We start from the raw sequence: 24314 nt of genomic DNA, 5'->3' as shown, positions 1-24314 counted from the left end.
TGGGAGGAGCATGGGGTAGAAGCAATGGAGTAGTAGTAGAGAATTACTTTTGCATGTAAGAGTTATAATTAAGTGATACTGAAACTTTACTATTGTAAATACACTATAGTTCTCTTTCTTTAAAGACTATTTGAGGGCGCCTTGTGGCTCGGTTGGGCGACTGCCTTCAGCTCAGGTCGTGATCCCAGAGTGCCGGGATAGAGTCGCTCATCAGGCTCCCAGCTCCATGGGGAGTCTGCTTCTCCCTCTGACCTTCTCCCCTCTCATGCTGTCTCTCACTGTCTCTCTCTCAAATAAATAAATAAAATCTTAAAAAAAAAAAAATAAAGACTGAGTTTGTTTAAAATACCTTTTAGTCTGTGTTTTATTTTTCATTACTTTTCATTTTCTGTCCATCGTTTTTCACTATTCAGCTGTTACCTTTACTCTGTCAAAGACAAAAATTATATCTTTCCATATTTTACTATTTTCTTTTTGTTGTCTGTTGGGTCTACATTGTTGTCAGCATTTTCCCCAGTGACCTACAGCATGGTAACTGCTGTAATTAATCTTACCTTAGAAGATTTTTCATTTTTCATGTCAAACCACATTGGATGGTCTCTAAATCAGACCAAATTCTTCTAAAGCATATAGTATAATTCTTGAATTTCTAAAATTTGATTTAAGTGTTTTACGTTGGTCTTTTTATCTAGATGTTACACTGGCAAACATTTTAATTCTGGACCTAAAAGAAAGTAGGTGTGCTTTAATGTCCAGATCAAATGTTATCCTGAGTTCTACTTAAACACAGTGCCTTGGCTCACTGCGAATTTGTACTACCTTCTCCCTGCTCCCCACTCAGCTCTTAGGGCCTCTGTCCTGTTTCCTAGATAATGCTGTCCCCACTCTGCTGGAGCAGGCCTTCCTCCTTGTTCTACTCTGTCTAATCTCATGACAGTTGGTAGAAAATGGGAGAAAATTTAGAGGTCCAGAACTAGTAGCATATACTACATGGGATCTAAGTGTATTATGGAGAAATACTGTCAAAAGAGTTCCATGGAAGTACACAGGATATAAACAGTGTATCATAGCAGTTATCATAAATTTTCATTAATAAAGTCTTATGCTGGGACACCTGGGTGGCTCAGTTGGTTAAGCAGCTGCCTTCGGCTCAGGTCATGATACCGGCGTCCTGGGATCGAGTCCCACATCGGGCTCCTTGCTCCACGGGGAGCCTGCTTCTCCCTCTGACTCTGCCTTCCACTCTGTCTGCCTGTGCTTGCTCTCGCTCTCCCTCTGAAAAATAAATAAATAAAATCTTTAAAAATAAATAAATAAATAAAGTCTTATGCTGTGGATACCTAGATGTGACTGTGTTTCCTAATATATTAAAGATTATAATCTTAAATGTCACCTTTCAGATATATATAGATACTTATTTCAGAATTTTTAAGTACATTCTTACAGTTTTATTTTTAGCTTTTAGCTCTTAAAAGTCAATTTTCCCTTTTTACAGAGACTTAATTATTTATATGGATATTATGCCTCATATATACATATTTAAGAGGCATAATATGCATACACACACACACACGCACACTCACACACGGATCCCTGGGGTTGCTTGGGTTATTTCAGTAACTATAGGCCTTGGTTCATTAATAAAGAGACCAAAAATGCTCTGACAAATTAGAGATACAAATCTTTAGAGGAAAGTCAAGATAGCAAATGATGGGCATCAACAGAACATTCCTGTTCTATTGGCGATATCCTGTGCTGGGTAGGATTCCAGAACTTGAAGAGGTAAATGACTTGGGCTCAAGAGACTTAATGTCTCTGGTCTAGGAGCTTCATAACCAAAGATAATTAAAGCGTAGATTGGTTTACTTACAGAGTACTAATTCATTTATCTACCAAATGATATGGGTAAATTTGAAATAAGTTTAAGCCAGTATTGTAAAGGATTGTGCAGTGACTAATTGTTTCCTACTCTGCATTGCTTGGGGAAATTTTCAAAATGAGAGAAAAGGATTTAAAATGGGATACTATTTTCTTTCTTCACCACCTTTCTCCACTTTGCCTTGTTATATTAGTTTCATTACCTTGGCTTTGAAAGTACTATAAACAGTATTGGACACTTACATGTTCAGAAGATTATGCATAGTTCTATCGTTTGCATTAGGACTGATGAGTGTATTTTCAATGGAAAAAGCTTACAGTCACTATATAGAAAACTACCTACATCAGTTTCTCCAGGGAAATTCCTGTTTGTTTCAGACTTGACCTCAAAAAAGCAGGGAGTCAATATTTTCAGTACAGTAGGAAACTGCAAGATACAATTTGATTACATGGTTTATTTTGACTACCCTCTTATTTTCACATACATAGTTACTTTTTAAAAGTGTAGGTTATTCTTAATTTGAGTCTTGTTTGGTTCATCTTAGTGTTACTGTCACTGGTTACTGACCAGTGCTATACATAAAAAGGCGATTATAATACCTTTTCTGCTTTTATGTTTATATGTTTCTGCTTTTAAAGTTACAATTACAACATTTGGTGGTTCAGTCAATATCTGTTCCCTTAGGCATGTCCCACCTTTTTTTCTCCCACCTTTTTCTTTTCTATTTTAAAATAAAAGCAGCTGCGTTTTTTCATTATTATACTTTCCCATTTCCCTTTTTTCTTTTGTTACAGAACTCTACAAGTGATGGAGGCAGAATTCTGCTAATCTATTAAATTGTTTTCTAGTCTCATCTTTCAGTGTGCAGAATGTTGTAGAAGCTTAAATTTTGGTACCATATTTAATTAGCACGAAATGTTCTTCAATGGTACAGTTTTAATGTGTGGTCCATATCTTCCAGTTCCTTAAAATAGTAATCATTTGCTATATTGTACATTCATCTCTTGCTCTAGAAAACAAATTTTATGTATTCAGAGTCCTGTTTTGTTTAAAAACCAAAGTTAAAGAGTGGCAGATACACAGTTCAGCATGAAAACTAATTATTTATATGTATATTGTAAGTGAATGTTTATTTTGCATTGATTCGATGATAATACTTGAAAGGTTTCTTTACCAGTGTCAACCACCTACTTTCTGCTTACATGGAATTTATAAATTAGTACTGATTTTCTACCTAAATTTAAAAGCTTTTAAATGCCTCTCTTTAAATGTATAGGACAGTCATGCTTTGTTGAGAAATGTTGTGATAGAATATTCATTTATTTAACCTTTAGCCTTGTTAGTTGAACTTAAAATTTCACTTTAATAACTATTTCACATACTTTTTTTTAGAAAATGAATTATTTTAAACTTAATTCATTCCTTTGAGGCCAGTCATGAACGCTTCTGCTTTTACTCGGGAGTTAACAGTTGAATAAATTAAAAATTAAGAAAGTGACATCCATGATTCTGTTTAGTGTACCATCTCAAAAGTTTGTAGTAGTGGAATTTCAAGACTTTTTTCAGTTTGTCAAAAACATAGCAAGATAAGGGGAATTAATTTTGTTTCAACCTGTATTCTGTAATTTATGATGTAAAATTGCTAATCCTTCTTCAGTAAGTAAAATTACTAAGTTTAACTCCCCACCATAATTACAATTTTCAAGTTCTTAACTAAAATTGTAGTGTTAAAGTACTTGCTATTTTAATGCATTATTTTTGAGCTTGTAATAATTGGGTGAAGTTAATCTGGAATGAATTGAAAGCTCAAAATTATGTCTTGCTGATTTTCTGAGTTGGGTATATTTGAGAAGTAGAAAAAAAATTTTTAACACTAAAAGAATTACAGTTTGGAAATAATTCTGCCATATTTAAAGAATTTGTAACTTAACAAACATGATAGTTTAACCCATTACAGGAAAAGAACCCCCAACTACTAATAAGTAATAGTTATATAGCATATTAGAGAATAGATAGCAGTTATATGTCTCATTAAAAATACTGGTATAATTTCCATAAAATTTAGTAGATTGGAGTCTTGCTGAATTTTATTAGTCAGGGACTCATGTAGATAATTCTTCACAGTTTTGAGAGAAGAAAAAAAGGTACAGATCTTCTCAGGTTTGAGGATTACCACAAAGATATTCTGGTTATAATTGCTGAGGTGTGAGACATAGGAAGAAAGACATTCTGTTTTTACTATAATTTAGACCTTTTTTGGTCAAGTCACAATGTTTAGTGGAAAGACTGTCATGGTAGAAGGTGGTGGAGAGGAAATTGGAGTTCATGTGGTGTTCTTTAGGTGAGGAAAATAAATTGGACAGTTATGAGCAAGATAAGGACTACCATCAATAATTCATGTGTTGTATTTTTTCATGAAGCTAAGTATTTGCTGAAATTAGTAATTGTTCCTAGTTTTTTTCTCATAGAGCCAAATCTCCTGGATTTGTGTAGCTGCCCCATAACCTAATTAGGACTTAATTCAGGATTTTTTTTGTTTTGTTTTCTAAATAAATGCACAGCTGATTTATTCTCCCTTCTTCTTTTTTTAAGGAATCTAGGTAAAAATGGCTTATCAAACAGTAGCATTTTGTTGGATAAATGCCCGCCTCCAAGACCACCATCTTCACCATACCCTCCCTTGCCAAAGGACAAGTTGAATCCACCTACACCTAGTATTTATGTGAGTCTGAATTGACTGACTAGAAATAAACTAGTGTTTGTACTTACCTGTCTTTCATAAGATCTTGCTTTAAATTAATATGGATGCCCTTTAGGAAACATTAAAGTTATTGGCAGTAGCTTGAATGTTTGGGGGGAAAAGAGATGTATTCAGAAAAACTTCATAATAGCATTTAAAACCTCCCTTCTCAGTTACTAACCATGATTACATTAGAATACTGAGAAATACTTCTTACTGCCCCCAGTTGGGGACAGTATTAGGCAAAAACCACCTAAAAGTATGACTTAGCTGGGTTTCAAATCTGCATTCTACTAGTTGTATGGACCTTAACATTCATTCTGCTTTATGCATCTACAAAAATATATATTTTAATTACCTTTAAAAAAGGTATTTGAGAACATAAACTGAGATAATAGATATGTCATTTTTTAAAAGAATGTTAAAAGATTATTTAAAACCAGTGTTAGTTTTACTTTGAGAACATGTAGACATCTGATGTAGGAAGTTGATAAAAGTTCAATCGAAGCAACTCTTACATCCTCCCAGTTCTACCCCAAGTGAAAAAAAATTTAAGCTATAAAGTTTGTTTTTGGAGATTTGGCCCTGTTTTTTTGACCTCTAGATGCCAAATATTATCATATTAGTCCTTTCTCCAACCAATAATTTATTGATCCTTTAGTATGTAAGAGAAGCACTGAGATAGATGTGTAATAAAATATTAAAACTGAAGTCTGAGAGAGGGAAATGCAAAATTAAGAATTTTTTTTATGGGTCTTCTTCACCTTGCTTTCACTTTTGGTGATATTTTTAAAAACACTGAACTTTTGCGGCTTTCTACTCTTTATGTGAGGAAAAAAGTCCATATATCGTAAAACTTTACCATCTTAACCATTTTTAAGTATACAGTTCAGTAGTGTTAAATAATATTCTCACTGTTGTAAAACACTTCTCCAGCACTTTTTCATCTTGCAAATCTGAAATTCTATACCCATTAAATAGCAACTCCCTTTTCCCTGGTCTCCTTAGCCCCTGGGTAACCAGCAGTTTATGGTTCTATAAATTGGCTACATTAGATACATCATATAAGTAAAATTATACAGAGTTTTTCTTTTTGTGACTGCCTTATTCTCACTGAGCATGGTGTCTTCAGGGTTCATCCACATTGTAACATGTGATAGGATTTTTCTTCCTTTTTAAAATTGAATAATATTTAAATTGATTTGAAGTTTCAGTTTTATTTCTTTCCACACATTTTGTTCAAGATCCAGTAGACAAGAGAAATAATGTATGTAGTTACTATCTAATTACAACTATCTAATTACAACTAGGGTCAAAGACATAGTGACAAAATGCTATAAAATATAAAACAGAAATTACACAGTGCATTGTTGAAATTGCCATAAATGATGAATATGAATTTGGCATAATATTTTCTGTTTTCCAGAGATCTAACCGTATGTTTTAATTTTACAGTTGGAAAATAAACGTGATGCTTTCTTTCCTCCATTACACCAATTTTGTACAAATCCAAACAACCCTGTTACAGTAATACGTGGCCTTGCTGGAGCTCTTAAATTGGGTAAGCTTTAAATAAGAAAATAAGGTTTTATATTTCCTTTGCTATCTGTGACTCTTAAAGCACTGGCAGAAACTTATTTCTGTTAAGTTTTTCACTTTTCTCTTTAATATTTTCTGGCTGGGGGCGGGGTGGTGTTTATCACTTCTTTAATCCATAATGTAAAGATACAACGACAGTATTGGTTCCTGGCAATTTAGTAGTGGTTTTTAAGTTTAGCTTTTATTTTGGTCTAATTGTATAATTACAATTATGATATAGGTTATCTGATGAAAGAATTTTTAATACAAAATGTAGATAAAATTCACTACTGCTAATATAAAACTATAGCCTCCTAACTAGTGCCTGGCCTCTTGATTCCACCTGTGCTGGTGGCATGATGATTAGGTCTGAGGCTTCATTGTCTGGTTGTGTAAACCTGGAATAAAATTCAGGTTGTGCAGAGGCCCTGGTTGGTTTTTAGGGGAACTGGATAGAATGCCATAAAACATTTTGCTTAATGTGTTATTCCAAATATAATTTTCATTTATTAACTACATTTATTTATGAAGACCTGGGACTTTTCTCTACCAAAACTTTGGTGGAAGCTAACAATGAACACATGGTGGAAGTGAGGACACAGTTGTTGCAGCCAGCAGATGAAAACTGGGATCCTACTGGAACGAAGAAAATCTGGCATTGTGAAAGTAATCGATCTCATACTACAATTGCTAAATATGCACAGTACCAGGCCTCTTCCTTTCAGGAATCATTGAGGGTAAGTGTTTACTCCTTGAACATTGTTTTATTTTTAGAATATTTTATTATTTTATGTTCTTTTATTTTGAAAGGGTGCATTTCTTTTGTAAGCATCTCATTATTTTATAGTTACATGAAATACTATCTAAGTGCTATGCAGTTCGCCCTTAGTAAAGTCTAAGCAGGCCTATGGGTTGATAAATATTGTTAAAGTGTAGTGGGATGTCTCCTTCATCCGTGGGATGTTTCTATTTAAAGCAGGCTTTCTCAGTCTTGGCATTATTAACATTTTGGTTTGGATAATACATTGTTGTGGGAGACTGTCTTATATATTAGGGTGTTTAGTAGCATCCCTGACCTCTCTCTAGTAGATGCCTGTCACATACCCCTTACCTTCTAACCCAGTTGTAATAGTCAAAAAGGTCTCCAAACGTGCCAGATATCCCTTGGGAGGGTAAAATTGCCTCTGATTAAGAGCCACTGATACCAGAAGATCAAGTAAGTCTCAAGATTGCTTTATGCTTGCAAAATTCCTAGTCTTGTGCCTTCCCATTTTTCTCCTCTACCAGGTTAGTATTATCTGATCGATAAAACCTCCAGGAAACATTAGTATTATTCTTAATGGCCTCAGTCTGAAAGAGAAAACGGAGGGAGAGGCATAAATTATTTCAAAATATATGGGAAATTTAAAAAGTAGAAAAATAATCAGAGATTATTATTAAAAGACTCGGCATTTCAGCAGTGGATCATTACTAAAATCCTTTAGCACTATAATGAGAACTTTGTGAATTCTCTCACAAAGTGAACATAAAGCATCCACAAATTGAGTTTATTAAAGGTTTTACTCAAATACTTGTCTGTAGTACTAAGTTGTTTTGTACATATCCTGCAGCTAAAACTTAATATGGGCCTGCAGGTCTTTAATTTGTAATTCATTAGATTTTCTTATGTATTTAAAATTCTGCCTCAAGTTCACATTTTCAGTGAAGGCAACATTTGTACCTGTGCATTGTATATTTGTATTTCTTTCTCACTATCATTCCCTGTATCTACAGAGAAATTCATCTAATGAGAATTGTCCTGCAGCTTTAATGAGTTATAGTGAATTCATTGTCCAAATGAATCTCTAGTTCAAACCTTTGAACCTTCAGCTATGTGGTAGTGGTAGTATTAGGTTCAGAAGAGGATAAGTAATAAGCAAGATTCAGGGATCATGAAAGGAAAATTTGGAGGAGGAGTTGAAAAGCAAAGATCATAAGAGGCAGGTTATTTATATAAGATGGGATCCATAACCAAAGAAAAGATGCCTTTTTGTGTGCTTTGAAGGCATGGACCATTACCTATGAAAAATTTGACAAATGTTTAGAGACTATACATTTAAAGGGAGGGAGGCCAAAATGTACTAAATACTGCTAACTCAAATAGTAGGACAATGTAAAGAGATACTGTGTCTGTGACCCCAAAATTGTAAATAATAGTAGTACTTGCGTTGAAAAGCACCTATATTTATGCAGCACTTATTTTCCTTAATAATGTAAATGTGTTACCATGCATGTATAATTCATTGTGGAAGAAAAGCTTTAACCCAGGGAGAACTTCTTCCATTTGTCTGTAATCAAAAATAGAAAACATCTAACCTTCTACCCTTACACATATATAATTATCCACATACAGCTGCTAGATTAGAAAATTTATAATCAAGATGGATAGGCCTCTCAATTAAAAAAAAATAATTCTGTCCTCTTAAAAATGGGGCAAGAATGAAAATCTATAGATTTTTTTCCCCCTTATAGAATGTTACTAAGAGAACTATAAGATAACTTTGTGGCTGAGGAGGTTGGATACCTGCCTATGGATGGTGACCATTGACTTTCCTTGAGTCTTTATTTAATGTGTGGTCTTTGAAGAAATTTTCATGTGAAAGAGGCCTATAGAAATTCAGTTTCCAGTCATAGATAATACCATCAATCTCTGTGTGAACTTTATAGTTGCATGATGGAAAGGATAGCTGGTTGTGGAATACTGAACTAGAATGTGTTTTGCTTAATTTATAGGAAGAAAATGAGAAAAGAAGTCACCATAAAGACCACTCAGATAGTGAATCTACATCTTCAGATAAGTAAGTCATTTTTAATATTCACTTAGTATTTCTGTTTAAAAGACATGTTTCTGATATTGTCTCTCTCTTTTTTAAGTTCTGGGAGGAGGAGGAAAGGACCCTTTAAAACCATAAAGTTTGGGACCAACATTGACCTGTCTGATGACAAAAAGTAAGTCTTTGTAGTAGTATTTTCTGTGAACGGATGCAAAGAGATCTGCAAGATTGAGAATTGTCTATGATTTCCTCTTCTCTTTCCTTCCTTACCATTTTTCTAAGTTGATGCACAAGTTTCAGATACATTATTTTTGCTAAGTTTTACAAAGTTTTTTTTTTTAACTTAAATCTCTTTCACAGGTTTTCATCAAGACCCTGGCTAAGTACACAATCATAAAGTTACATTTTATGATTAATAATGTACAGTAGTGTTATAAAGGGGTGCCTGGGTGGCTCAGTAGGTTAAGCCTCTGCCTTTGGCTCAGGTCATGATCTCAGGGCCCTGGGATGGAGCCCTGCATCAGGCTCTCTACTCAGTGGGGAGCCTGCTTCCCCTTCTCTTCTCTCTGCCTGCCTCTCTGCCTACTTGTGATCTCTCTCTCTCTCTGTCAAATAAATAAATAAAATCTTTTTAAAAAAATGACAGTGTTATAGAATTATACAACAGTTACAAAAATAGGAAGGTTTGTTTTTTTTTTTTCATTTACTCAGTATTTTTGTTTTGTTTTTAACTCCGTAATATTTATGCCTTTTTTCATTAGGAAGTTTTCTTTGGAAAAATTGAAAAAATTAAGCATTTCAGTGTTTCCTATGCCATTTTTCAGATTGGGACACAAAGTTTTTGAAGAAATGGCTAACTTCCACAAATATTTGTAGCAGGATTTCACTCTTGATCTGTTGTTTTATTGCAGATGGAAGTTGCAGCTACATGAGCTGACTAAACTTCCTGCTTTTGTGCGTGTCGTATCAGCAGGAAATCTTCTAAGCCACGTAGGTCATACCATACTGGGCATGAACACAGTTCAACTATACATGAAAGTTCCAGGAAGCAGAACACCAGGTAACTTTTATGAACTAACATTATCTTCTGCACTTGAAAAACAGAATTAATCAAAATGTGAAACATGCAAAAGAGAACCAGATTCTTTTCATTTACAGTGAGTGAAACTGAAACAATTACTCCTGTTACAAGATTTGACTCATATTAAGATTTTTCCCCTTTATATTATCTTTTTTTAATAGAATAGTCCTGAAACAATAGCAGTTTAATCTGGAAAGGGGTTACTAGAGCACTCCTGGGAAAATCCCTGTGGCATAGAGGCTGTTGCTGATTCCGTCTTCTGCAGAGTGATGGGATACAGTTTTTTCTGAACTTTTCTTTTCGCCATAGTCACACTAAGAAATATATTTTATGACTTTGTGCACGTATGTGTATTTTTAAGAACAATTTCATAGAATAATACATTTTCTGGTCTGTTCCATTGTATTTCACTTAAATAAGGAAGTAGAGGTTGTAGTCCTCTAACAGAGCTGCAACACACACAGTTCACACAAATCACTTGATGAGGAGACATTCCTAGAGTCTTCCTGGTATCCCGTCCAGACTCTGTTAACTCGGCTTGTCACTTTTGACAGGTCACATTTCCTTCTCTGGGTCTTTTTCTTCATTTGTAAAACAAATTGCATTAGTTTTAAGCTAAGAATTCTGTCCAGTGCTAAAGTACCATCTTCTTTGTGTTTCCTTGGATTGACATGAAATTTCTGAGTGATTTTCAAAATACTTAACAATTAGGGCAGATGACTGGTGGTTACAAGTTCACCTGTATACCTGTGCCTATAGGCTACATATCATCATCAGATGTTTCTGTGTGCAACTTGAAGCAGCCATGGTTTGAAAAACAGATTGCTTTCTTCTTTGTCACCTGCTTATTGAATTGTAGCTACAAAGCTGTTTCAAAATAGGCCTATCCTTGCTTCTGGGTAACATCGGTCAATGGATTACGAGTCCTGACTGCTCATTGGAATCTCTTTTACTGAGATCAGGCACCGTAAATTTAAAGAAGGTTCCCAGAATATTATATTGTACATCCAGGAGTAGAACCATTAGGTTGTAGTAGTTTTTATCCTCAAGCCATTGGAAGCCCAGTTCTGTGATATTTTGTCCATAGTTGGCTAAAGTGGAAACAGTTCTGTAATAAATGGCAGAAGAACTCTGTGCTCCCCACTTTGCCATTTAGGCACTGGTGTAAATACTGGGCAAGTTACTTGAACTCTAAGAGTTCTGTTCTATTCTTTTTTTCTTTTTTCTTTCTTTTGTTTGGGATTGATTGATTTGTTTTAGGGAGGGGCATAGGGCAAGGGACAGAGAATCTCAAGTGGAGTCCATCATGGGGCTTGATCTCACAACCCTGAGAGCAGGACCTGAACCAAAACTAAGAGTCACATGTTTAACCAACTGTGCCACGCAGGTTCCCCAAGAGTTCATTTTTCTTATGTATGCAGTATTGGATTGTTTCTTCTAAGATCTATTTAAATTGAAAACCTCTCCAATTTGAATTATACCCTCAACTCAAAAAGAATACAGTTTTTCATTACAAATCAGGGGAAAAGCAAACCTGGTAGATTATTTAGTCACCTGTGTCTGAACTGCTTGGGGTTTTTTTCAGTTTGTATATAAGGCATTAGTTTTTCAGAAGTGTCCTGTGGAACATTGAAGAATTCTCTAAGGAATTCCCTTGGAGTAATGCTGTCTAGTAGAAATGTAATGCAAGTCATATGTATGACTTAAAGGTTTTTTTTTTTTTTTTTAATATAATATATTATTTGTTATAGGGTTACAGGTTTGTGATGATTTAAAGTTTTATGGTAGTCATATCAACGTAAAACAGGTGAAAATAATTTTAACCTAGTATATACAGATCTTACCATTTCAACTTGTAATCAGTATATAAAAGTTGAGATTTTTCACATTTATTTTTCATATTAAGTCTTTGAAATCTGGTGTGTACTTTTATAGTTTCTGCACATCTCAGTTCATATAAACCCCATTTCAGGTGATTACTCTGTTAGACAGCTTGGTCTTAGAAGAAATGGATAGTTTAATTAGTTTAGTTTTTAAATTATTTTGAATACTTCCTTGTGGGGCAAACCCTTTATTCCTGGAGTTACATAGATAAATGTGTTTCCTACCTCATGGACTTTATGATCAGTCATGTTATGTTCTAAACTATAGAGATGCTCTAAGGCTGTATCCCAAAACATTTTGAATTTGACAGTGGGATTTCAGCACCTCTAATTATGATGAGTGCTAAATTTTATTTTGGAGTCTACACTATGGACAATTCCAACCATCTACCCATGGTAGGAGATAGTTTGTAGGTATTAAGATTACCATATTCACCTCATACTCTCATACATGAAAGATACAAGGAATGGTGAGAGTAGCTACATTTTTCTCTGTTGAGGTAAAAATGACCCAGCAAAACTAATCCCTTTAAATTATGTGGTTCAGTTGCATTTAGTGTATATTCACTGTGCTGTGTAGCTATCACTTCTGTGTAGTGCCAAGAGATTTTCATCTGTCCAAAAGGAAACCTCGTACCCATTAAACATTAATTCTCCATTTCCACTTCCTTCTGCCCCTAGCAACTAGTAGTCTGCTGCTTTCTGGTTCTGTTCTAGATGTTTCATATAAATGGAATCATATAATATGTTCCCTTTTGTGTCTATCTTCTTTCACTTAGCATGTTTTTGAGGTTCATCTGTATCGTATTCATGGTTCAGTCCTTTTTATGGCCAGATACTCCGTTGTGTGGATATATAGGACATTTTGTTTATCCATTTCAGTTGACGGACATTTGGATTGATTCCACTTTTTAGTTATTGTGAATAGTGTTTCTGTTAACATTCATGTGCTAGTATTTGTCTGAATCCCTGTTCCCAGTTCTTTTGGTTGTATACCTGGGCTTTGAATTGTTGGTTCATATGGTGATTCTATGTTTAACGAAATTTCTGAGGAACTGCCAAACTGCTTTCCACAATAGCTGCACCATTTTACATTCATGGCAGCAATGTATGAAAGTTCAAATTTTTCTTCCTCCTCACCAACACTGTTTAGTTCCTATTTTTTTCTTATTACGGCCAACCCAATGGATGACAAGTGGTTTTTCTTTGTGGTTTTGATTTTCATGTCCTTGCTGACCGTCTATATTATCCACTTTGGAAAAATGTATGTTCAAATCCTTTGCCCATTTCTTAAATTCAGTTGTTTGTTTTTTTGTTGTGGAGTAGTAGGAGCTTATATTTTGCATATCAACCCCTTACCAGATACATGATTTGCAGATATTCTTTCCTGTGCTTTAAGTTGTTATTTCATACTCTTGATAGTGTTCTTTGCACAAAAGTTTTTAATTTTTATGAATTTCAGTTTATCTGTTTTTTGTTTGGTTGTTTGTGCTTTTGGTATCTTATGTGAGAAACCACTGCTGAATGCAGGGTTGTAAAGTTTCACCCCTATTTTTCTTCTTAGATTTTTATAGTTCCAGCTCTTATATTTAGATACTTGTTCCATATTAATTTTTACATGTGGTTTTATATGAGCTAAGGATCCAAATTCATGCTTTTACACATCCAGTTGTCCCAGCACTATTTGTTGGAAAGACTATTCTTTTCTCTGTAGAAGGGTCTTAACACCCTTGTGGAAAATAAGTTGGCCACAGATATATGGATTTATTTCTGAAATCTTGATATCCTTTCCTTGATTTACATGTCTGTCTTTATGCCAGTACCATGCTGGTTTGATTGCTGTACTTCTGAGGTAAGTTTCAAAATTGGGAAGTGTGAATCTTCCTACTTAGGTAGCTACCTTTACTGTAGTGCTTTATCTCTTCATCACAGGGCTGTCAATTACTGTCTTTCTATTCTTTCAGCTTTTATTTATCTGAGAATATCTTAGTTTCTCCTTTATTTTTGAAGAATAGTTTTGCCAGATATGGAGTGCTTTGTTAATTTTTTCTTTCTTTCTTTCAGCAGTTTAAATGTGTTACCCTATTGCTTCCTGGCCCCATGGTTTTGGATCTAAAATCAGCTATTAATCTTATTGGTAATCCTTTGTATGTGACAAATCACTTCTTTTTTCCTGCTTTCAAAATTCTCTTTGGGTTTTTACAGTTTGACTTTAATGTGTCTTCATATGGATCTCTTTAAGTGTTTCCTACTTCGGAGTTTCTTTAGCTTCTTTGATGTATAGATGTATGTCTTCTGTCAAATTTGGGAAGTTTTGGACCATCACCTCTTCATATATTCCTACTGTTCTTTCTCTTCCTCTTCTGGGACTCCCACAGTGCTTAGGTTATTGTATTTGATGGTCCCTTAGGCTCTGTTAATTTTTCTTCATTCTATTTTCTTCTCAAAATGGTGGTTACTTTCATTTGCTCTATCTACAAGTTTGTGGATTCTTGCTTAACTTTCTCAAATCTGCTCTTTGAAACCCACTAGTGAATTTTTAATTTCAGTTTTATTTTCTGCTTCAAAATTTTATTTATGATAATTTCCATCTCTTTATCAATCTCTGTTGAGACCTCATTGTCCTTGTTTCCTGTGGTTCTTGTTTAGGGTTTCTTTTAGCTCTTTGAAGTATACTTAAGACAGCTGATTTTAAAAAGCTATTAAATCCATTGTCTGTTCTTTATCAGGACTAATTTTTGTTAATTATTTCTTCTTTTTTCCCCCCTGTGATTAGGCCATACATTCTTGTTTAGATGAAAGCCTCAATTTTTTTGTGAAAACAGACTCTGAGGATTTAAAAAAAACAAAACAAAACAAAATAAGACTGTATTCTCGGTCAAATGTAGTCCCTGAAATCTCTGTTCCTTAAGCATGGTACTGTGCTAATATTTTGACATTTTGAATGTTATCATGTGGCTGTTACAGAAATCAGATTCTCCCTCTCCAGGGTTTGTTCTTGCTTATTGTGGGCTGCAGTTGTCTGTCTGTTTTGTGACTTTTCCACAGTATTTTCACAAAGACTGTATTCCTTGGCATGTGTGGGTACTGAAGTTTCTTTTCCATTATCTCAGCAGTTAGCCAGTGACCTCACAGAGATTTCCTTCAGTGCTTTGTGCCAAAAAAGAAAGAAGAATGGGAAAATGAACATAAAGAAAAGAAAAAGTAATTCTCCCGGTCTTTGCAGATTTCCTGTGTTAAGTCAATCCTTTTACATTTAGTCATGCCACTTATGGTCTTACTTTTAGCCTTTACCTTCTTGCTTGCACTGCACCTAAAGATTAACAAGAAGTTAAAATTTATAGTCTTAGGTGTATTTCTGAGCATACGACCTGCTCTGGGTATGCATGTGGCTTTCTGAATTCTCTAGTATTCACGGGAGCTTTTCAAAGCCTTTATTCCCCCCAAATCTCATTGGTGTGTCTGCGGTTTGCCCCAACTCTTCGTTTTTTGCCCCTGGGAGCACCAGCTTGTTCATATGGCCTTTCAGTGTTTTGGGGGAAACCTTTTCCACTGAACCACTTGCCCTGATAGGATGAAGTTCCTTTTGTTAGTCTTTGGGGGAAACTCCAGTCAAGTTGAAAGGAAAAATAATTTTTTATCTTGGGAACAAGATCCACTCTGCTCCCTCCAGAACCAGTGACACACTAGGAACACAAGACTACTTTTTTAAGTCCATTGCCACACACTAGTGATATGGGTGGGGATAAGGTAAGTTAAAGTGACATAAAAGTCTCCTACTATAAGTTCTTTCTGGTCAGGCATTCACTTGGTTGCTATAAACCTTTGACTACTGCCCAGAGTTCAGTAAGGTTACTTCTGGTAGTTTTACTGGTTTGTTTTTTTTTCTCTAGAAATTAGTTTGTTTCTGAAGAGTTCTCCAGAGTTCCCCTACTCTGTCACTTTTGTTGACAATATTCCCATAGCTCCATTTGAAAACCATATTTCTTGCCTCTTTACTGATGTCCTAATGCTACTTGTGAGAAATGGAGATTAGTTCACAAAGAAGTGGTAATGATATCAATAATAGTTAACACTTACTACTTATATTTGGAACTGTTCAAAACAGTCGTTATTTCATTGATCCGCAAAGCAGCCCAGTGATTTATTGGAATTGTTATTTTCTAATCTTCTATATTAGGTAACTGAGTCGAAAGGTTTAGCAACATTCCCAGGTTCACATAAGCTTAGGAGCCTGGCTCTAGAACCTAAGCTTTTAGCCATGATGTAGACTACCTCTGCAGAAGGTCTTACTGAGTAAGTTAGGAGTTGACCAAACTCTGCTCTAAAACTAGACACAAAAATAATGACAAACAGCTGAATACCACCAGAACATTCTGTGTTGAACATTTCCGAGGTCTTATTTCTAAAGGCACATTTTCCTATAGAATTTATAGTATGCTGATAATTGTTTTTCTTTTCTCATTTCAGGTCATCAAGAAAATAACAACTTCTGTTCAGTTAACATAAATATTGGTCCAGGTGACTGTGAATGGTTTGTTGTCCCCGAAGGTTATTGGGGTGTTCTGAATGACTTCTGTGAAAAGTAGGTTTCCAAAGAAAAATTTTTTTTAAACATAATTATTCAAAAACAGTAATTATAAAGGACAACTTACTAATGTGGATATCCTAATGTATGTAACCAGTTTTTACTTACCTCAGCAAAAAAATTCATTTAAATTGATTTTATTCCAAGTCTGTTCCTTTGTATTACCAAGAATACTTGAAAAAAGATGCCTTGACACCACTCTGTGCAGTAGTAACAGTCTTGAATTTAATAGATAGGAAGTTTGAGTTGTTTATTAGGTTAACTGAACAACTGATACATATACTTGCTCATGTGGAAGATATGTGTTCCCAGAAAAATTATTTTACTGTGAATGGTTTTAGAAGTGGAAGGAATTCTGTAATATAGCACCTTCATAGGTTGTTAATAACTCTAGTATAAACATACACTCTTTGTCATATCACCATGATATAAATTCTTTTTAGAACTATACTGGCAACTAGTCCTTTGAAAGAATTCTGTAAAATTTAACCAACTGCTTCAGATTTTTTCTCTAATTGAAGGAACTCCATTTCCTTTCCTTAAGGTCCTAGAAATAGCCTTCCTTTATTTCTTATCTATGTTAAAGAGTACCTTGGAATTATTTTCATTGGTTTAAACTTGTTTGTCTAAACAGAAACTTACTCTCTCTCCTTTTTTTTGAAAGTACTCCTTTATGTAAGTGCCTGTTATTTTCAGTTAGTTAATATTGAAAAGTTGTTATGGTTAAAAACATAAATTATACATATATATGGTGTTATTCTCCCCACCCCAAGAAGGTAACGAGGGGACCACCAGAAACATTACATTATGAGAGACTCTCAAAACTAATTTTTTTTTCTTGGCTTACTGGATCTTTGTTTAGTAACAAGTGTAAATATAGTTACCAAAAAACCCCCACACTAATCCATAATTTCCTTAAATAGAAGCAAAAGATAATTATCTTTCACTGTTTTTTACTGTTTAACACACAGATTTCGTTTCATATAAGAAAGCGAAAGATGTGAAATTTTAAAATTTGAAATGCTCTGATGAAATAACCTGATCTACACTAATCTCTGCTTACTTTCATGGACCAGTAGTCTGGTGGTAGCAGAGAAAGCAGTGTCATGTAGGAAATCTCCATTGTGCTATAGAAAGATTTTTATTTCTTAAACTTTGCGATGGTAGTATATTATTACAACCACAGTACACTGATCCTTGTTCATTATTTCTGAGTAGACATTGGCTTTCTTCAGGATTTAGTTTGTCTTTCCTACCTAATGGGGAGGTAATCTGGGAATAAAGGTAATAAGAAGAGGCAGATGATGTCTAAAAATTGTGAACTTGGGTATAATAAAAATCCAAAGTTAGAATGAAGGGTTAGGTAAATTTAAGCTGCAGGAATAGCACTTGCTACCCCAGCTTTTGATACTGATACTGATACTGACCCGTGTATGATAAAAAGGATGCTTGCTTTTTGGGGTAACTTTAATTTTTTTTTTTAACTTAGTTGTTGATTATTCAGTGGTCTTGCTTACTCAATTGCTTGCTTGCTTTTGAATAGAAAGTTTTCTCCAATGTTGTGGTGGTAACACATTGGTGAGGTAGGGATAGAATTTGTGTTTGTAACCATATTTTGCTTCATAGGCAAGCTTTTCTGGACCGTTATCTACTGAGCATTTTACAAACAGTAAGCCCACCCATATCCCCTTGCAGATAGGCTACATTGGCAGTCTTCTAGGCTTTGAAGAACAGCTTGCATTTTTATAAGGAGAAAAATAAGACAGAGATTGCATCTACATCAAATGTTGGTGAGATTTTTCCATAAAGGTCCAGATAATAAATATTTTAGGCTTTGCAGGTTATATGGTCTCTGTCACAGCTGTGTCACTGAGGTACATAAGAAATCATGTGTAATAATACATAAATGAATGGGCATGGCTATGGTCTAATAAAAGTTTTATTTACAAAAAGAGGTGAACTGGATTTGGCCCATGGGCCATAGTTTGCCAACCCTTGATCTAGACCAAAAAACAAAAACAAAAACAAAAACAAAAATTAAATTTAAACTAATGAAAATAATTTCAAGGTACACTTTATTGTATCCTTTAGCATGGGACAGTAAAGCCTGCTTCTTAGCGCTAAAGGAAAGAAACATTTCCATTCTGCACATTCTTCCTTCCCCAAAATGTAGCTAATTGAATTTTATACACTTCTCTTGAAGGAAAAGTTGCTTTCTAGTTTAAAATATACTTCATATTATATCATGATGAAGTAGAAAAAGAAGTCAGATTTTAAAGTAAAAAGCTTAGTAAGATCCATAGAATGTTTCCAAAGTATATTGGTGGTGGTGGCAGTGATGATGGTTGGTGGTGCGTGTGTATGATTGTTCATTTTTTATGAAGTTGTTTTCAGCTGCATAGTTTTAACTAGTATTGAAACTCTAGAGACTGACATCCTGTCTCCTTTTCCTGCTTAGAATTCAAAACAGCGGTAGAGACCATTCTGTTTTCCACTTTGCCTCAGAAATGAAAGTTCCTAATAGTTAATTATATCTGCCATAGTGTTCCTGTTTATGGACTTAAGTGACTTGATGTCAATTCCACCTTCCATTTACCTTTTAGAGATTTCTTGGTACTCCAGGACAAAGTGTTCAGTCAAATAACCTTTAGTGAAATGAAATTCAAAGTTAATGTATATAACTGTTACTTAAAAGGAGCTTTGGATTTCGTTTGGATCTTTGAAAAATCAACCGAAGGTAGTAGTACTGATCTTGGAGTAAGTTACTCAATATTGAATTGTAATTAATTTTACATTACATATGATAGTTCTTACTGCACAAGCAGTTAAGTTACAATGGAGTGTGAATGAGCATGTTTTAAGAAGTTTTGACCTTGTTTTCCAGTCTTATTAAGGAGCTTTATTAAAGTATTTGATCCATTTGCGTTATTTTTTATTTCAGAAACAATTTGAATTTCCTCATGGGTTCTTGGTGGCCCAACCTTGAAGATCTTTATGAAGCAAATGTTCCAGTGTATAGGTTTATTCAGCGACCTGGAGATTTGGTCTGGATAAATGCAGGCACTGTTCATTGGGTTCAGGCTATTGGCTGGTGCAACAACATTGCTTGGAATGTTGGTCCACTTACAGGTATTTTAAAGAATATGCTAAAAAAAAAAAAATTAATTTTTAAAGGATTGTATCTGATAGATTTTTTATTTTTCTTGGAATATAACTCACTAGAAATAGGAAGAAGAATTCTGTCTCCTTGAATAAAATTTTAATTTGTAGTACAAGAAATTAAATTCAAATGAACAGGTAGAAATTTAAAGACCATAGATCTCAGCAAATAACAAATTTATGTCTTTGTATACAAGGAAGATACACTTTTAATAATTTTTAGAGTGCTTGATTTTGTTTTATAAAGGAAACCCTTTATGGGAGAAGGCAAAATAGAGTGGTTATTCATTCTTTTCAATTTTTTCTTTTATCTGATATGTTGTATGAATAGCCCTATTATGTCAAAATCTGTTTGAATTATGCATGCCTTCAGGCGGTAGATAATTCAGAATAAGAATAAGGCCTTTGAAGCCAGAAAGACCTGGATTAGGACCAGGACCTGGCTCTTGCAACTTTGGGCAAGTTATGTAACCTCTCTGGGCCTCAATTTCTTCATCTGTATAATGGGAATAATAAAATTAATAAGGTAATGGTAAAGATGAAATGAGATAATGTGTAAAAATAGCTCAGCACAATGCCCGGCACATAGTTATAGTAAGCACTCTTTATATGTTCACTATTATTGTCATAATTATCAAAGAAACAGCTTAGTTTTATAATCTTTTGAGGTTTCAGAATTGGTATTGATATCATCTGAGAAGGTGATAATGGTAACTTCATATCTTTTGGTACTTTGGGTTGCTATTTTATAACTTTTTTTTTTTTCCTAGCCTGCCAGTATAAATTGGCAGTGGAACGGTACGAATGGAACAAATTGCAAAGTGTGAAGTCAATAGTACCCATGGTTCATCTTTCCTGGAATATGGCACGAAATATCAAGGTCTCAGATCCAAAGCTTTTTGAAATGATTAAGTAAGTGCTTTCTAAAACTGCTGTAGTCCCTCTCTTTTTGGGGAGTGTTAACTATTCAGTACTTCCCCCCGCCATATGTTGACATCACAACAAAATGGTCCAGAAGTCTAGTAAAATGTAATATGAGAATCCACACATTAAAAATATTTTTCCCTTCCAGATAGTCAGTACACTGTGGTACAAAGAGAAATGAAGGCACACAAATTATTCTAAACCAGTAGATTCACAAGCCTGTGCTTCCCCACTACCCTCTGAGCCACCTGATATCTAGGAGAACTTGAGTTTTAATATTGAAAGACTGCCCTTGGTATCAGAGGGAGAGAATGGCATCACAAAATAATTGCTGGTACAGATAAATTAGCATTTAATATAGGGACTTAACTAAAATGGCCATTTTTAAATTGTTTTAATGAAATCATCCATCTTCTAATTGTCCCTTTTCTTAGCTGCTTTAAACACCTAATACAAGTTATTTGAATATATATATCGTACTAAGCTTCTCATGTATTGTCAGTTTCTATCTTAGCTAGTTCATAAATAAATTTAGAATATTTTCAAACAGTGCTATATAGCAGTGTTTTCCTAAAGTGTATTTTCTATCACTCTTGCCCCTACCCTGAAAAGGTGGGTGATTCTGGTCAAAGAAATACTGGAAAAATGATGGATTAGATAAAGTTTTACAAGTCCTTTATTCTTTTAATAGTTTTTGTAAAATATTTTAGAGACTGTAAGTGTTGGTATGTTTTGTGAATGGGAAAGGAGGAGGGTTATATAATGTGTTTCCCAAACTTATTTGTTTGACCAGTATCTTCTAAAGAATTGATCTCCTCAGAAACTGATTGTGGAATACACTGCTTTATACTCAATGATAAAATATTTATAGTTTCAATCTTTGTTAAAGTAGTGCTTATAATTATTTCTCCTGTAGCTATATTAATTTGGTCAGCATATGTTTTCAAAATACTGTCTTCTGAAAGTAGTCCTGTTTTAATAAAGTGATTTCAAACCTAAGTCCAAAATTTCATTCAAACAGAAAATGTGTGGTCAAGGTAACACACCTCTAGATTATCTTACAGTATAGTCCTTTATCAGTTGCAGTAGTCTTGGGCAGAAGTAGTAGGGGAGACAAAAGGTAACAAAACCCAAATCATAACAAATAATGTACATATCCCCCCCCCTTTTTTTTTTTAATTTAAATTCAGTTGGGGCGCCTGGTGGCTCAGTGGGTTGAGCCTCTGCCTTCAGCTCAGGTCATGATCTCAAGGTCCTGGGATCGAGCCCCACATTGGGCTCTCTGCTCAAACGGGGATCCTGCTTCCCCCTCTCTCTCTGTGTGCCTCTCTGCCAACTTGTGATCTCTCTGTGTCAAATAAAAATAAAATATTTTTTTAAAAATTTAAATTCAATTAATTAACATATAGTATATTATTAGTTTCAGAGATAGACAGTAATTCATATAATACCCCGTGCTCTTTACATCACATGATGTACAAATCCTTTTAAAAAGTTGGATCTTGGGTACCATAGTCTGTAAATGTAATTGGCAGTAGGGTATGAGGGGTTGTCTATCCATTTATCTTACTATATTTGACAGTGGTTCCTTGCTCTGAAGGGCAAATTCAGGGTTACTTTTCGATGAAAAATGATTTAAAGTTGCTGAAGATGTTTAGTAAATTTGAGATAGGCATAAACTGGAGGCTGATTCAGATCCCCTGAAGGTACAGGGATGGTACAGCATAGAAACCATTTCTCTAACAGCTATATAGATTGAAAGTGACTTACGGACATTGGGGAGGGCATGTGCTATGGTGAGTGCTGTGAAGTGTGTAAACCTGGCGGTTCACAGACCTGTACCCCTAGGGGTAATAATACATTATATGTTAATTTTTTAAAAAAAGTGACTCATTACATTTTAGATAGATTAGAATTTCACAATTGGAAAGGATTTTTAAGGTTATTTAGTCAAATCTACTACTAAGTGCAGTAATCTATTCTGTAGCCTCCATAATTTGTGGTCATCTAGCAGCTTGTTGAACATTTTCATTATCTCACTGTAGTTCTTGAAAATTCTTTACAGATTGGCCCAAGATCTCCCTGTCATTTGGTCCTAATTCCCTAAATATGTTTCAGATTTGTGTAAAATATATCCCATTCAACAAATGTTTAACAACCAGCTCTGTGCAGTGTTTAAGTTAAAACCCCTCCCCTCGGGGGTTTTTAATTCTGGTAGAGCAAGACAGAGAGACCACCAGACAGGTAAATAAATTACTAACAGGTAGTATGAATAAGATGAAATGCCTAATATTTGGGTAGCGGTGGGGGGGAGGGTAGGAGTGCTGCTTTTTCTACAGTAGTCAAGGAAGGTGTCTTGAGAAGATGAGTTTTGTGTTTATACCCAAATACTGAGATGGAGTCAACCAAAGACCTAAGGGTAGAACACTTCAGGCCTGAATGGCTAAATTAGGAATAGCTTTGACATGTTTGTAGGACAGGAAGGCCAGTGTATAGCAGAATGAGAGAAAGAAGGGGGTTGCAGTAAGCTCAATGAAGTGAGTAGGAACTAGATTGGACATGGACTTCTGGATGTTACAGGTTACCGTTAGATTGTAAGCAGGAGACTGATGGGTTCTGTTTTAAACTTTTAAGAAAATGAATCTGGTTGCTTTGTAGAGAATGGATTCCAGGGGTTGTGGGTGGATAGTTAGAAGGCAGTTGGAACAGGACAGACCAGCCTAGACAGACATTTACCCACGGGGGTAGAGAGAGGGATCAGACTAGGTTCTTTGGTGGAGCTAAAGCTCACAGAACTTGCTCATATGTTGCAGGATGTGGGGAGGAAGTGGCAAGAGGGAAAAAGGAATCAAGGAAGATCGTTGTCCTATTCTGTTCTTCCTACCTGGTCTTCATTAATTTAAACATCTCTCGCCTCTATCATCGTTTTCATCCCTCCATCCCCATCATCCTTGTCATCCTTCTAGACTCCCTCCAGTCTATCATCATCCTTCCTCTTAACTTTTGAAATATTGAGCATTGACACTTATACTCATTTTTGTTATAAGGTTATGTTGAAATTGGATACACACAATTTGGAAGTAATTCAATTTAAAATTACCCATGGTACTGTTGTTCCTCATACCTACCTTATTTTTTAACCTAAATGCACTTACATACTCATTTTACTCCCATTTTTACTCTGTGCTACAAAATATTCAGTCATTTGAATCTTTATTGTGTTCCTCATTATATTAAGAATTCTGCTCCCAGCTGGAGTTGTCATGAGATGTGATTAGCAAGCTCTTTTTGTCCTCACATTGATTGAAATGTTCACTATAAATATAAATTCAGACCCCTAAGCTTTGCTTTATAAACGTCCCTCTTAGAACATAATCATTCAGCTGTTAACCAAAAACGTACTTTTCTCCAGCCAACATTGTGCCTTTTCTTTCATTTGTACTTTCCATAATTTAATGAATATTGGCTGATTGTATATACGACTCTAGGGTAGGCACTGAGAGGGTGTATGTTTGTCTGTGTGTATCTGGTGTAGGTCTTGTCTTGAAGTAAAAGTGCATATAAATAGATACATTGAAAGAAATACAACAACAGATCCCCACAGGATTCTTCCCAGCTCCATGGAATCAGAAAAGTCTGTGTATTCTGGAAAGCAGGTAATTGATGTAA

At 34.8% G+C, this 24314-nt stretch overlaps 1 protein-coding gene across 7 annotated transcripts in view; it reads left to right on the top strand.

The window, feature by feature from the left end:
* The window catches only part of KDM6A (lysine demethylase 6A), a 204290-nt gene that overhangs the window by 163187 nt on the left and 16789 nt on the right, over positions 1 to 24314 (top strand). For all 7 annotated transcript variants that reach the window (XM_059386257.1, XM_059386259.1, XM_059386256.1 and 4 more), the window contains 9 exons: positions 4472 to 4601; positions 6075 to 6180; positions 6729 to 6934; positions 8970 to 9034; positions 9111 to 9185; positions 9922 to 10070; positions 16445 to 16559; positions 19504 to 19691; positions 20492 to 20633. In XM_059386257.1, coding sequence (XP_059242240.1) covers positions 4472 to 4601; positions 6075 to 6180; positions 6729 to 6934; positions 8970 to 9034; positions 9111 to 9185; positions 9922 to 10070; positions 16445 to 16559; positions 19504 to 19691; positions 20492 to 20633 — 1176 coding nt within the window. The remainder of the gene's footprint in view (positions 1 to 4471; positions 4602 to 6074; positions 6181 to 6728; positions 6935 to 8969; positions 9035 to 9110; positions 9186 to 9921; positions 10071 to 16444; positions 16560 to 19503; positions 19692 to 20491; positions 20634 to 24314) is intronic.

Source organism: Mustela nigripes, chromosome X (assembly GCF_022355385.1).
Source record: "Mustela nigripes isolate SB6536 chromosome X, MUSNIG.SB6536, whole genome shotgun sequence".
NCBI lineage: Eukaryota > Metazoa > Chordata > Mammalia > Carnivora > Mustelidae > Mustela > Mustela nigripes.
The sequence above is the reverse complement of the archived record's forward strand: the minus strand, read 5'-3'. Positions and strand labels throughout refer to the sequence as shown.